The sequence below is a fragment of the Apteryx mantelli genome, chromosome 5 (genome assembly GCF_036417845.1).
Source record: "Apteryx mantelli isolate bAptMan1 chromosome 5, bAptMan1.hap1, whole genome shotgun sequence".
In the NCBI taxonomy this organism is placed as follows: domain Eukaryota; kingdom Metazoa; phylum Chordata; class Aves; order Apterygiformes; family Apterygidae; genus Apteryx; species Apteryx mantelli.
In genome coordinates, this window is record NC_089982.1 from 34,599,390 (window position 1) to 34,613,666 (window position 14,277).

Consider the following 14,277-nt stretch of genomic DNA (forward strand, 5'->3'; position numbering starts at 1 on the left):
GACCTACGGCAATTAATTTGGAAGCAGATGTTACTGCAGGTTACTGCAGTCTGTCAGTCAAGGTTCTTATGTGTGTTTTATTTATGCTTTCTGGTATTAAAAACATTTTTGTAGAACAAAACTTGCATTCTTATTTGGATTGTTTAGTCTGTTCGTGTATGGTTTTAAGTGAATTTTACACCTTAAATCCACTATTAGTATCTAATTACATGGGGCTGCCTTGTTTGACCTTGGCTTTTTGTTCTTGTTACCTCTTCCAGTAGGGTGGTCTTCAGCTGACATACCTGAAAGGCCAGACCTCCCATTGCTGCACTCACGGTTGGCTGTTTTCATGTATGGAAAAGGGTCAAGACTGTGTTTGGTTACTGGTGAAAGTAACCAGAAAACTATAGAATTCTCTTTGTAAATTGGCACATATTTGAAATTAAACAGACTCTGGCAAAGGGATATAGTTTTCCATAACATGTTATAGAAACATAGGATAATTTTCATTCAGGCAAAGTTTTGAGTTTTGTTTTGTTTTTCAATCTCATACCATTGCTGTTTTTTAGGGGAAAGATACTCAGTTACTTGTACACAAGAGCACTGCAACTCTATTTCATGCTAATTTCACATTACATATGTCAACAATTTAAAAATTCCATGCCTTTGGCAAATGCTCATGTAAAGCTTTATTAACAAAACATTATTTGTTATCACATACTAATATTTTTTGCATACTAATATTTTGTTGCTCCTTTTAGTGTCTTCCCCATGGTAGGTGCCTTACAAATATATCAAATAAAGATGTAAACCCTAGCACAGTGAACTTTATAGAACACAAAATAAGGATGCTACAGGTGGACTGTGAGCATCAGATATAAATAAAGTCATCAAGGTATTGATTTGTCACAACTTAAAAATTCACTGCTTACTAAAAAGCTTGGTGATGAGTGGACCCAGGCAGACTAATCTATTTGCAGAGACAACCTTGCACGTATGGAGCAGTGTAAAACAACCCAAATTCAAAAAACAGTCTTCTTGTGATAGTGGTAATTGGTAAACTGCTGCAAGTTTATGAAATTACTCTTTTATCCCAAATAATAAATATTACATGGAGATGCAGGATTTTGTTTCTTTAATCTTTGTAGAAAACTACTGTATCATCAAACTTGTTCTCAAAAATAACTGTGGCCATGAGTTCCTTGTCTCAAACACAACTTAAGAAAGAAGCCTACTACCTGGATATTGCCAAAGCTAGAAAAATTTTCCAAAAAATTGGCTTGTTAAAACTTTAGAAGATCAGAGGATGATGATTACAGAGAACCTTTTGCATGAATCTTCAACAATCAGTAATGGGAAGGTCCTGGCCTAAAAAATTCCTTCATATGTAATAAAAATGAGGTGTTAAACTGAGGTGGTGTTAGGACAAATGTATAAATATGATCAACACTGAGGATCTGAATCACTCCATCTCTAAGGCAGTTTGAATCATAGAATCCAAGGTACCACAGGAAACTTTTGTTCAGTTCCTCACCCCTCTAACATGTTTCCTAATACTTCATCTCATAACTAAAGAGCCTCTCATCATGACTACACACTTCAATAATCCTTTACTTCTTAACAAGGTTGTTGTAAGGAAACATTAGTACTTGGGACTTCTCAGAAAATGAAGTGATGAATCCCACAGAAAAATTAAAAACAGAATTTACAAACTAAATACGGGATGTGAGGTGCTACAAAATACACATATATTGCCTACTACCAAAACTGAGATGAGTGGGGAGTATCACAGCTAACAGCACATTTAGCTTTCAGCTTAGAGAAAATCTGGAAAATCTTAAGAGTTACAAACTCAATAAAACAGCATTAGGTAAATTCGTTTAAAGAGCAGGCAAAAGAAAAATTTACTAAGTTAAATTGCACCTCTGAAAATATATCCATTCTTTGGGATATATCAAAAAATATAATGTATAATATAATGAGAAGGAAAGTACTTTCAAGCATGATAAACTAATGAGGAAATAGAGGATAAAAGAGGAAAGACGTATTTTTTCAGATAAATGTAGTGTTAGTGGGGTGTCCCAAAGACCAATGCAAAAACTAGCATTTTTAAAATAGTCTTTGTGACTCATATATTTTCTTTTCATATATTTTTTCTCTCTCTCTGTTTCAACAAATATATACCAGTATCAATTACAAGCACATTTGTATGCACATAGAAAAAAATGGTAAATAGTGATACAGAAACTGTATAAGCCCAAATTAAAATAACCGAGAAAATAGGAGAAATACCTACTAGAACAGAAAAAGTAGTGCTTTTGTAGTAAGGTAAGAGGAGCAAATCAGCTGTTGGCAGTGTTAAAAAAATGCATATTTAAGCAATAAATATCTGTTGATAGGTTCGTATCAACTGTAATTTAAACATTATTACAAGCCCTTCCATGAAAGCCATGTTTCAAAAGACAGGGACAGACCAAGAAGTAAAGTAAGAAAATAAACTTTGGAAGGTGGCAGAACAGTCATAATGTGGCTTTGTAAGGCTCATTTTGGAACGCTTATGTTATGTTCACTTTTATCTCTACACAAGTTATAAATAAAATGAGATTCAGAGAAGAATACTAAAAGTGAAAGATGATGCAAAGGACTTCCATTTAAAAGATGAGAATAAAACCAGATTGCTCAGAAAAGTTTAAAGGAGGACTGTCCTGCACTGCTGTATCCCCTGTGAAGTTTGAATTGTTTGCCACTGTCTGGATCGTGATTCCAAACCCCGTGAATTTGGGATACTGTGTTTGGAACCAGTATGGCTCACTGTGACTAGCAGTTAACTTGTACAATAGAGAATAGAGCTTAATTAAATGACCTTGCATATGTTAGAAGAATAATCCCTCCTCTTCTCCATATGCATAACACTTTATAGATCTGGATTTCAATATGTTTTGTATCAACAGCCAGAATAGCTGCTTTCAGTTGGAGTGAAACTTGAACTCGATTCAAACCATCTCACTCCTCTTTCATGACCCTCCAAAGTATGTAATTCCTCTTATCATCCTTTCCATCATCACCATCTGGGATTTCCACTATCAGAGAATATTTCCAAACAGATTTATTTCAAACCTTAGGGGACTACATCTAGGTTATTTCTCATTTTTACCTTCTTCAGGCTCTTTTCAAGAACCTTGGTGATTTTTGGTACGACAGACAAGAGTTTGACAGGAAGGTATAAGAAGAGCATTTATGAAAGTGTAGCCTTCCTGAAGACTTCAGTTACAGTGGGAATGGAAACTCAGAAACATGCACTGTTAGCCTAATCTGCATAACGATATTCAGTTCTGGTGGGTTATAGATATATTCTGAAGCTACTACTTAAAATTGTCCATGGAATGAATCATTTTTGTTGGTGAATGCTCTCACCAACCCAGGTGGGCCATATTTCTTTCTTTCTGCTCAGAAAGTTACTATTCCTTAAGTCATTTCAGGGAATGAAAAGCCAGAATTAATGTCTAATTATGTTTAGTTTAGCCTTAGCATGCAAAATTCTTATCTCATTTACCTACCCACATGCAGTTACTATTCCCATAAGAGACACTAAAGAGAAATTAGAGCTTTTTGTGAATACCAGTCTAGAGAGTTTCACTTTACAGAAGTACTTCACAAAAACCCCTTTGTAACCACGATGGAAAAACCTGAGGATTTTTTTAATCACATCACAGCTCATGGACTGTAAAAGTTTTTGTTTTTGTTTTTCATTTTCTGAGTCTTTCTAGCATTGGTTATTAAAGAGTTTTCACTTTTTCTCACTTTATAAGGAAAAAACAGCTCAGTTGATCTTTTACTTATTTTCTGGAGCCTGCAGGAAGCCTCTGCCACCCTAAAGAAAGTCATACATAATAGAGCAGCTTTAGCCCAGTAAGCCAGTCTTTCCCAATTCATCAGTCAAAGTGTTATGCAAGTGGCCCCCTAAATTGATAAATTCCCACAGTGCCTGTTGACCCAGCTGCCAAGTGCTCATGCAGCAGGTGTTGTTTTCATGACCACCCTGACAGTAATACAAACTGTTTAGCAGTTGCATTGACCTCTTAGCTATTAACATTGATACAGGCTTCACTAGGGACTAGTTTTCAAACATGACAGAATTTCTTAAGACGAGAGGTCATGAACAAGTATACCATATAAGAATGAATTTGATATGCTGCTGAGTTTAAATCTTAAAAGCTGTGAGTTTTTTCCACATTATTCCCATGTAGTAAATCTGGAGACAAGTAACAAGCTTTTGGCATCTCTCCCAGGACTAAAGGTATACTTTTTAATTTTAGAAACTGTACCTGAAGAGATGCTATATTTATTCTGTGACAAGTAGTAAATTACAGTGACACAAAATTATTTTTTTCTTGAAATTTTCCCTTATACAGGAAAAAAAAGTAACACACACATTGTGGTGGTATACTTAAGCATCATTTTAATACTGAATATCTTGTATGCAGCTAATTGAAGTATAATACTCTTTCCATGTATTTTGTACCACAATCAGGATTTCTGTGGCCATGTCTCTTGCTTGAATTTGAACATTTATAGGAATTTTGCATGGTTTTTTTTTTCACTTTAGCAGGAAAGTATAAATTTTTAATATTGTGTCACAAGCATGATGAGAGGAATTTTGTGTTCTGTTCAGTACCATTATATTATGGCTGAATTCAACCCTTCATTTGCATTGATTTATGTATGCCTGAGAAACAGGCCAGTGCATACAGCAACTAAATCACTCTGTGCATTCAGTGGAAGTGAGGAAAGATGTACTAAAGATAGCATGAAATGCTAAGAAGCTATATGATGAATTTTGATCTATTAAAGCATGTCATATTTTGGTATGCCTTAACTCATCTTAACTAACAGTAGAGGCTACTTTTTGATACCAACTATAGTAAGGTAGTAAAAATTATTTTACACATTGTACAGTCAAGAATTCTCCGTTTACTGAGCCTGTTGGTGCAGGGACCCAGGAAGGGCCCCAATCCCCCCCCACACACACTTTTGCTCTGTGTTCCATACATCTAGAGTTGTCACACAGCTCCATGAAAGCATGTTTTAACAAGCAAGATATACTGTACTGTACTGTATACATGAACAGCTCTTTAAGATAACTAGAATTGTACAGACCATATAAATAGTCATTATCAGCTGCATTTTTGGCTGACTTACTGCAGGCCAAATACTGCTTACTGTAAGAGTAATCAAGCTGTGCCCTTGAGAGTTTTATAGATTGAGGAAGACAAAAAATTTCTCTCCGGCCCATAGTGTGGCTACATCTATTCCCCTCCATTTTGCACATCAAGAGACACAGTGAAGCACCAGTTATATAAACAAAATCATACACTTGTGTAAGTGCTGCAAAGATCAAGTCCCAACAGTCAGTTTCAAGACTTACTTTATCTTGGTGAGATTCAGTTCAAGCACTTACACTGAGCCAGAAAATTTCCACCCCTTAAAGCCCTAAGAATGCAAAATAAAGTGTTTGGGGCAGGGACTTTTTCCTATTATGTGTCTGTGCCACAACAGCATTCAAATCCTGAGAAAGAAGTGCGTGCGTCTTCTCCCATAATACAAATTGGGGAAAACAGGGTTTTTTTTCACACACTAAAAGGACTCTGCTGCAGCTGCATTTGTATTACTCTCGTCCCAAGGCACTCTGCCAACCAGAATTTTTTCCATCTTTGTTTCTACTCCACCCCACCATTAATAAATATTATCCAAGGCTGAGGAGTGCAATTTATTGATTGATGGTAGAATAAAAGGCAAGGTTATATTCACAAGTACCAAGAGCTTTAGGAAGCTTTAAATCGTAAAAAGAGACCAGCCATGCTTTGGTGGATACAAAAAAGTATGATTTCTTTCTCCCTAACTAAATACTAATAAAAAAGAACCTAACACTCCAGCGCTATCATAGACAATTACTATACATCTCTTAAGAAAAATAAATCATTATCTTTACAAATAATATATTTATGTGACTTGTGAGGTCATTCTTTGCTAAAGATTTGCCTCTGGAGCTCTTTTCCAAGAGATGCTCCAGATGAGAAAAAGAGAAGACTCCCATTTAAAGTAACTTGAAAGAAATGGGCTTTAACAGAGACAGTCTAGCTGTGAACATAGAAAGTTGCCTCCTACACAGATGGCTATAAAGAAATCAAGTCAAGTTTAGATCTCTTCCTTTGCAGAGCTAGGAATTAGAACACATATCTTTTTACTTTAAATCTAAACAAGTCTCCTATGAAAATCACTGAGACAGCAGCTCTGGGATTTCACATATCGTTTTGTGGAACTTTTCAAAACAACATTGCCTGTGGATCTCGCACATAGTTTGTAAGTCTACAAACTTACCTAACCCGATCATATATAATGCATTCATTACTACAGAAATGGAATTCCTTAGAGCTCCAAAAAATAATGCATTACATTTAAAAGACAGCTGTGGAAATACGTAAACACAAAAACTGAAAGGGTTTCTCATGTGATATGTGAAAGGTGTCAAAACATGTTTCAAAGCCCCTAAATAATACAGGAGCTTAAGTATGATTCTCAGAAGTGCTTTCGAAATCAGAAGTTGGTGCCACACCAAATGATGTATCTGCACATTCCTTCTATCCTTAACATCATTAGGGAACCAGCTCTTCTGAATGGATGTTTAAAAAATCATGTTAGCAATTAAGACTGAGAAATTGCTAGGGTGAAACAAACCAGTGGTCCTGTAATCCGCTCTGCTTCAAAGAAAAATGCTAGAAAATCTGTAATGTAGCATTAACAAACTGCATGGCAGAATGGGGGGAAAAATGCAAGCCCAGTCAGCTAGTGAAGGGCTTCTAGGACATTAGGTATGAAATCTTACTCTTCTTAGAAACCTTTACCCTAGCTAATATTACTTTGAACAGCCCCATTGTACACAGAAATATCTTTTCAAAATCCTACTAGAACATGGGCTTCACTGATACCTTAGAAGGCATGGGTTCAACTAGTTAATTTTATTCTCTTGAGTTTAATTTTTTTCTTCAATATTTTGTCTTCTTATGTTGAAATGGGAGATAGAAAAGAATGCCTCATTTTTCTCCTCTTTTTCCTGCCATTGTTTTCCATACCTCCATCATACTCCTTCTTTCTCATACTCCAAAGCCTGTCCAAATCTTTTCTTTTTCTCCACACAGGAACATCTATCTAGAATTTTAGTAACTTCCATTTTGATAGGGTAATCAGTGTACAAGTTGCTATTCCAGCTATTTGCATATAATAGGGTTTTTAATACTGATGTCAGTATAATGAAAAATGTTATTTTCTGTTCTATTCTCACTACATCATAAAATTTTGTTTTGTTTTGTTTTGTTTGGATTCTAGCTGGACACTTAGCCAAGTTTTAAGTAAGTTCTCCATGAAACTATTACAATTTTTTTCCTGCAAATTTCAAACTTAGGAAACTATGGCAGTAGTTCAAATTATTTCCTTGAGAATGAATTATTTTGTATTTGTCACTAATTAATTTAATTTGCCATCATACTCCTATTCAATGACTTGTTTAGATCTCTTGGGAATTCCTGACACGCTTGTCTCAAGTTATTCCTGTGCAATTAAACCCACCACAGAGACAAAATATGGTACCTGCAGCAGGTACCTGTAGCCTTGTGGGAATCCTATCATTCTCTAGCTGCAAAATTCAAAAAGCAAATAAAATCAGTAGTCAGTATGGTGAAATGCAACTGAATTAAAATATATGTAAAAATGTTTTTAAGTTGCATCAACAGTTAAGGCAGAAAACACTACAGTTATTTCTTTGTTAAGGCACATAATACTGTGCTTTGTAAATAAAAAGTCTACTGGAAATCCAAAATATTTTGTAGGGATTGACATAAAAATTGCATTACATAAGACCTGACACCAAAAAGTTCCCCAGTATCAGAAGTATACTTTCAGCTAGTTAAACTTGAATTTCCTTCAGGTATACTATTCCCTTAAATAAGCACCCAAACGTACATTCCAAATATGATTTCACAAAAAAACAGAAATTAAAAATCTGCAATATCAAACTATATTTGTAGATGGAGGCAAAATCCTTATGCATGTCATAGTGTATGACATAAAACTTGCTGTTCAGATTATTATTTTCAGGATACAATTGGAAATATAAAAGTCAGTTAGAAAAGCCAAAAGATACAAGCAAAAAATACCATCAGATTCTGGATTGAATTATTTGTGCTCTCTGAAGAAAAGCTATACATTCAGTAGAATTTAGCATGTCTTATAGTGAGTTCTTAAATAAACAAAACATGAAAAAAGAAATGCTTTAATTTTATGTTTTCAAGACATACACTGAATACCACATACCACAATAGGAGCAATGTTTAGATCAAATGACTAAAAATCTAAGATGTTGTACTTTATACATTTTATGTGTACATATGTACACATATTTACTGAACAAAAGTCTCTCAAATTGGAGAATTCCCCACAAAAGAATACTAGTAAAACTTATGACTCTAACTCCAGCATATTACGGACTTTTCCTCCACCCATCTTTCAAAGATATCAGCATAGTATTCAATTTCTTCATTTTTTAATTTTAACATTTCCAAATGGCAAGGGGAGAAGATAAACTCTGCAGTTTGGCTGGAGTTAAACAATTCCATTCTCTGATGGACAAATGAGAAAATGAAGTCTAGAACCAAGGAGTTCTTTCTTGCAGAGAATATCATTTTTCATTCAAGTCCGGTGCTTAGTTCACTTAACTTTGCCATGGAAGCAAGATAGCTTTTCAGATTTATTAAAATCTACTTAGCGTCTAGCTGGATGAAATTATTCTCTTGAGCTCCATCAGAAATCTCTTCATAGGCAATTCAGTCCTTGAGCTCTGGAGATGTATGCTATCTGTGATACGCTCTTCAGCAAGCTATTTTCCCCAGCTTCAACCTTCAAGAAGTCTCAGGGACTATTATTTAATTTTGTAAAAGACCTCCAAAGTTATAGGAAAGAATAGTAGACTGTATTGTATTTTTCTGTAATGTAACATGCCATCTCTATTTTTCTGGTGGTTTTGAGAAAACACCAGTCCTGGAAGAGAGATTTCTCCCATTGATACCATAAAAGAGAATCAGGCAGGCTTTTAGTCAAAAAAAACAAAGTTTGCATTCTATGTTCATTGTCAGTGTCCTTCTAAATATAAGAAAATGCATGTGCTACAAGATAAAGTACTTCAAAATTTCATTTGAGAACATTTGTACAACCCTCATATTAAAAGAGATGTGGGTGTTTCTTATTGTATACATATACTTTCTGTGCAAAAAAGCTGTACACATTCCTGCAGCATCCACTTTAAACAGCCTTAATAATAATGAGTGAAAATTCCAACTTTGTATTTCATGTGTGAAAGCAGTTTTTCTCCTTGACTCTTACTTTTAATGATATGTTTGGTTCGTATATTTTTATACAGACCTTTAGTCCCTGAAGAATGCAAAAGAACAGCTCAGTCTGCACAGACACTGACATCTGAATGCTCGAGGCACTGTCGGAATGGGCACTGCACTCCCACAGGAAAATGCTGCTGTAATCAAGGCTGGGAAGGAGAGTTCTGCAGAACTGGTTCGTATATAGATTCATGGCAACAAGTGAAAAAAGCAAAGACATGTCATAAGCTTACTTTTAATAATTTGCTGAGAGAAATTCTCAATATGTGTCATTGACCATTAGTTTTAAAACACCATAAAAGAGATACTGATCTCACGAGTAGTGGGTGCAGAATTTAGATGAATACAATAAGTGACAGTTAAAAACAAAATATCTATTACAATGTGAACCATTACAGAATGCAGTTAAGTAGTATGGCAGACAACAGTACTCTTATTTTTTCACCCTTATTGTAAAATAAAAGGAAATACATATTCAGTGTCCATACATTCAGCTCACTTGTGCAATATCATTATTGTCTGTGTCAGATAGGAGTACCCAGTCAAGAAAGATTATTAAATCAGATCTGCAGGTTATTATTTTGCGTATTTTGGACTTTGTGAATTTAATGTGGCTATTTTAGTTTTGATACCTACTTATTTTTGATCCTACAAAATAAGATGACTCCAATTTGTTAAAGAGAATTCTGTATACAACTTACACAAACCAGTTAATAATCAGAAAATTATAATCCGTCATAATTACTCAAGATGCTTTTATTAAACCCTATCTTGTTGCCATAACATATCCTTTAAAAGTCACTTGAATAAGTGACTGTGATTAAACTTGATGTTGGGTATGCCACCAAAGGGTTGAGATGAATGAATAAATGACCTTGCATGCCACAGCTGTGCTCTCAGTGTCTCACAGAGGCTGTGGTTATGTCTGTGCTGTATAATTCAGGCTTATACCCTGCAAGCCTGGGTACCAGAAACTGCTATTTATGTATCAGCACAGTCTTCTGACTGAGCGTATTAGCTCAGCTAGTTTGACCAGATGCCTGTACAATGAAAAAAGATACCTAAGATACCACCTAATGGCAGTAGAACTCTAAATAGGAAAAGAATTATGGAATAAGATAGAACAAAGATCACAGGATGGGTCATAGGATAATTCAAAAGTTGGAAGGGCCTTCAGGAGTGCCCTGCTGAATCAGAGTCAGCTACAAGGTCAGACCAGACTTTACCCAGTGAACTTCACCCTTCCTTATAGACTAGAATCCAAATTTCAGTAACCTTAGAATTCTTACTGATGAGCAGAAGTGACTTAGTTTGGAACAAAACCCCAGTTTACAGTCCCTTAAATTTAGGGCTGTAAACTGCTGAGGTTCATGAGCTGACCATCACACAGCTCAGCTATCTGTGCAGCAAAAGCAGCTTGGAGAAATGGATGAGGTAATTTGGTCAGACATCCCAACCTCAGTTGTCCCCACCTGTCAATCAGAGATTCCCTAGATTTAGAGAATGAGGTCCACTCTACAGCCCTTGCCCAGGTGGCATGCAAAGTAAAAAAAGTCTCCAGTGTGAACATAAATGTATCTTGAATAATCTATTTTGTTTAAAAAATTACAGCTGTATGATAAGAGTTTGATATATGTAACATGCAAGAAATCTACAGAAAGATATTTAGACTGAGGATCTCTCTTCACTGTATCCCCCACAGCACTTAACAGAGATATTCTAAGTTTTATAGTTTAAATAAGAAAAAGTATTTATGAGGCATCAGTTTCCTTCTAAGGTAATTAAGAAACTCATAAATAAAATCAAGAAAATTCATTTTATATAGTATATTAGAAATCTCTGTAAATATATATTACAGTTCTCTTGTATGAGATAACACCGAACAGCAAAATGTCTGCAAAAAGAAAGATACATTGTTTTTATCACAGTGCAATGACTCTAAGCCAGAAGAAAATTCTTCCACAACTGAAGTTATTCATTATTGGTGTTACTAACACTGGTGAGAATTTAATATAGTATTTAAATTTCAAAAACTTAAGAAAGCTGAGTAAGCTAGAACTCTATTGGTTTATTGTCAGGCATCTATTAAAGAGATAGGGAAAGACTTTCAAACTTGCCTGACACAGGCTGTCTAAAAAATACCCTGGTCCTTTTTTTTAAAGGGGATTCAATTTTGTTCCAGGCTTAAATGATTTAGGAGCCAAAGGGCTGCATCTGTGTGGTCAATCGCAGACTGCTCTGCTGACGAAATGTGCTTCTGTAATGTACAACTCTGCATGTGCAAATCAGTCTACCTGAGATGTAGGACTTGCTAGCTTGGACGTGGTCAGGTGCTAAGCTGTCTCAGCAACTTCATGACGTTTTGACTTACCAGCAGAAAGAATGAGATGAGGCAGACCACCACTGTCTAAAGCTCTGTCTACAGTCTAGTGCAGTCTGCCTCATTTTCAAATGATATGGGTATTTGGAGCCTAAAATCTTTTGAGTTGAGTCTTCCATGTACTCCAAAATCATACATGGTAATTGGATATTTTCCAGAATTTGCTATTTGAGTTTCATGGTCTGTCATGTATGATATTATACTGTTCTTTCAGCCATACAAAATCAGTTACTTCCTTCCTTTAAAACTTGAAAAAATATGCCTTCAGAACTTCTAATGTTTCATCCTATTTTGCTGTTTTTTAATTTATGCCCTTTCCCGTTATCAGTTTAGAAATGTAGTTCTCACCTCGATACATGTTGTACCTTTTCTGCTTCTCTGTGAGATTCTGAACATTAACGAGAATATTGCTGTTGTTTTACCCACAGCAAAATGTGACCCAGCCTGTCGACATGGAGGTGTCTGTGTAAGGCCTAATAAGTGCTTATGTAAAAAAGGCTATCTCGGCCCCCAGTGTGAACAAGTGGATAGAAACATCCGAAGAGTGACAAGGGCAGGTATTCTTGATCAGATCCTAGACATGACATCCTATTTGCTGGATCTAACCAGCTATATTGTATAGTTTCTGGGACTATTTGGAAACAACACTTTCAACGGGCATTTATTTTGAAATCTGCCATTTTTTAAAGACTGTTTTCCTGCAACAAATACCAGTGATTTGATTTACTTTATTAATTTAACTATAATATCCTGAAATGTGCAGATAAATTCTTTGCATGTGTGCAAATATTTCTGTACATCGGCACAGATGTATAGATATCCAATACATACACACATACACATGCACACACTCTCACAAATATGGTTTTGCAGCTAGTGCAATTTTTTATATATATTTCTTCATGAGAAATAGTTTACACAGCGATTCCACTGTAAAGCACATTTTCATCAAAGGACTTTCATGGTGTCATAATGGATTCTTTGACATCCCAGAAATCTTGTGTCTGTACCTATCTGATCATAGCAATAAGAGAGCAGTTTTGAAACATCACTCTATAAACTGCTGGATTTAATAAAATCCAGTTGTAATAATTTCTAAGGTAAAATGAGCTACATTGTGAGACAATATTTCAGAACTCCTTAATGCATTCCTACGTAGGCAATTCATTGTAAGATTGTAACCTTCACCTTCATCAATGTAACTCTATTACAGAATGTTATGCATTTCTTTATCTAGCATAGATGCAGAAATCGGGTTATCACAGCTTAATATCAAGACTGTTTCAAGTGTTTAATAATTAAATTATATTCACATATTTCAAAACCAGTCATCCTAGAAGGTCTGCTTTTTATCATATATTTTATTTAACAGTGGGCACTGGGTTCATGTTACATATTTATATTATTTTATTTTATTTTTATAATATAGACATCACCTAGATGAGACAGCTTTACCATGTCCTGTAAAATACTAAAGTTACATTTTTCACCAACTTAATTGGAAAGACGGGGAAAGAGAGAGCAAACACACTCTTTAATGTGTTGTGGATCTAATCTAGAAATGTATCCTTGTGTCAACTTCTATTCATTTATGACGGATGAAAAAGTAACCACCAACCAATCATAATAAAATTCCAGCATATCATAAAAATGTTTATAAAGTGATTTTCACTATAACAGGATGGTCCAGATTATACATGATTAGACTGCTACAGATTTCACACTGAATGGAACTTCACTGGACGAAAGCTCACTTTAGCACATCTTGGCTGCGTAAGATATAACTTGTACAAAACGTTATATGACAATTATTGCCAAATATGGTTTTAAATGTAAATGTTCCTTGAAGAGCTAACATAAAATTGATTTTTTTGTAAATGTATCAATAAATATGGTGTACATGCTATAGTCAGGTTTTTTAAAGTATTAATATTCTAATCAGATGCATCTTCGGAAGTGGTGCCCTCTCATCTCCAGCTCTGTGACATTACTGGCAGTTCCTTTGTTCGCTGTTTACCAGCTATCAGACTTCTTTGCACTACCTGGCTTTTACAAAATCCTGCCTACGCAGAGAGAACAGAGTAGCCACAACGAACACACGCTGTAGTTGTACAAGCAGCTGCTCAAGCCTCCACAGTTTACAACGTTATAGGCAATAGCTTCTAAAATGCGTTAGCCACATTACTCTCCAGCAGGGAAATCATCTTTCTAGGGCAGTGATATGTAACTAATTTTCCATTACAGAAAACTGTCAGTCTTTGATTTGGTAAAAATTAAATCTTTAAGTAGCGCATGACTGATACTTGTATTTAATCTGTATTAAGTATTCCAGCTAAGGGGAACAGAAAATTACATTTCCCTTCCATATATGTTTGCTTGGGTCTCAAGTGACCTCATGCCAAATGGAAATTAGTTGAGAAATCTTGGTTAAGTGCTTCGTGAACAATAGTCTGCGTAAAAACTGCATGCATA

General features: G+C 35.3%; 1 protein-coding gene across 2 annotated transcripts in view; it reads left to right on the forward strand.

Annotated features, from left to right (window-relative positions):
- HHIP (hedgehog interacting protein) overlaps positions 1 to 13,699 on the forward strand; it is a 74,335-nt gene extending 60,636 nt beyond the window's left edge. Inside the window, exons 12-14 of one of the 2 annotated variants that reach the window (XM_067297112.1) lie at positions 9,452 to 9,600; positions 12,234 to 12,362; positions 13,235 to 13,699. In XM_067297112.1, the coding sequence (XP_067153213.1) occupies positions 9,452 to 9,600; positions 12,234 to 12,362; positions 13,235 to 13,245 (289 nt within the window). In that variant the 3' untranslated portion in view covers positions 13,246 to 13,699. Of the gene's footprint in view, positions 1 to 9,451; positions 9,601 to 12,233 lie in introns of both variants that reach the window. The other variant, XM_067297111.1, reaches the window with a different exon arrangement.
- The last annotated feature ends 578 nt before the right edge of the window (positions 13,700 to 14,277 follow it).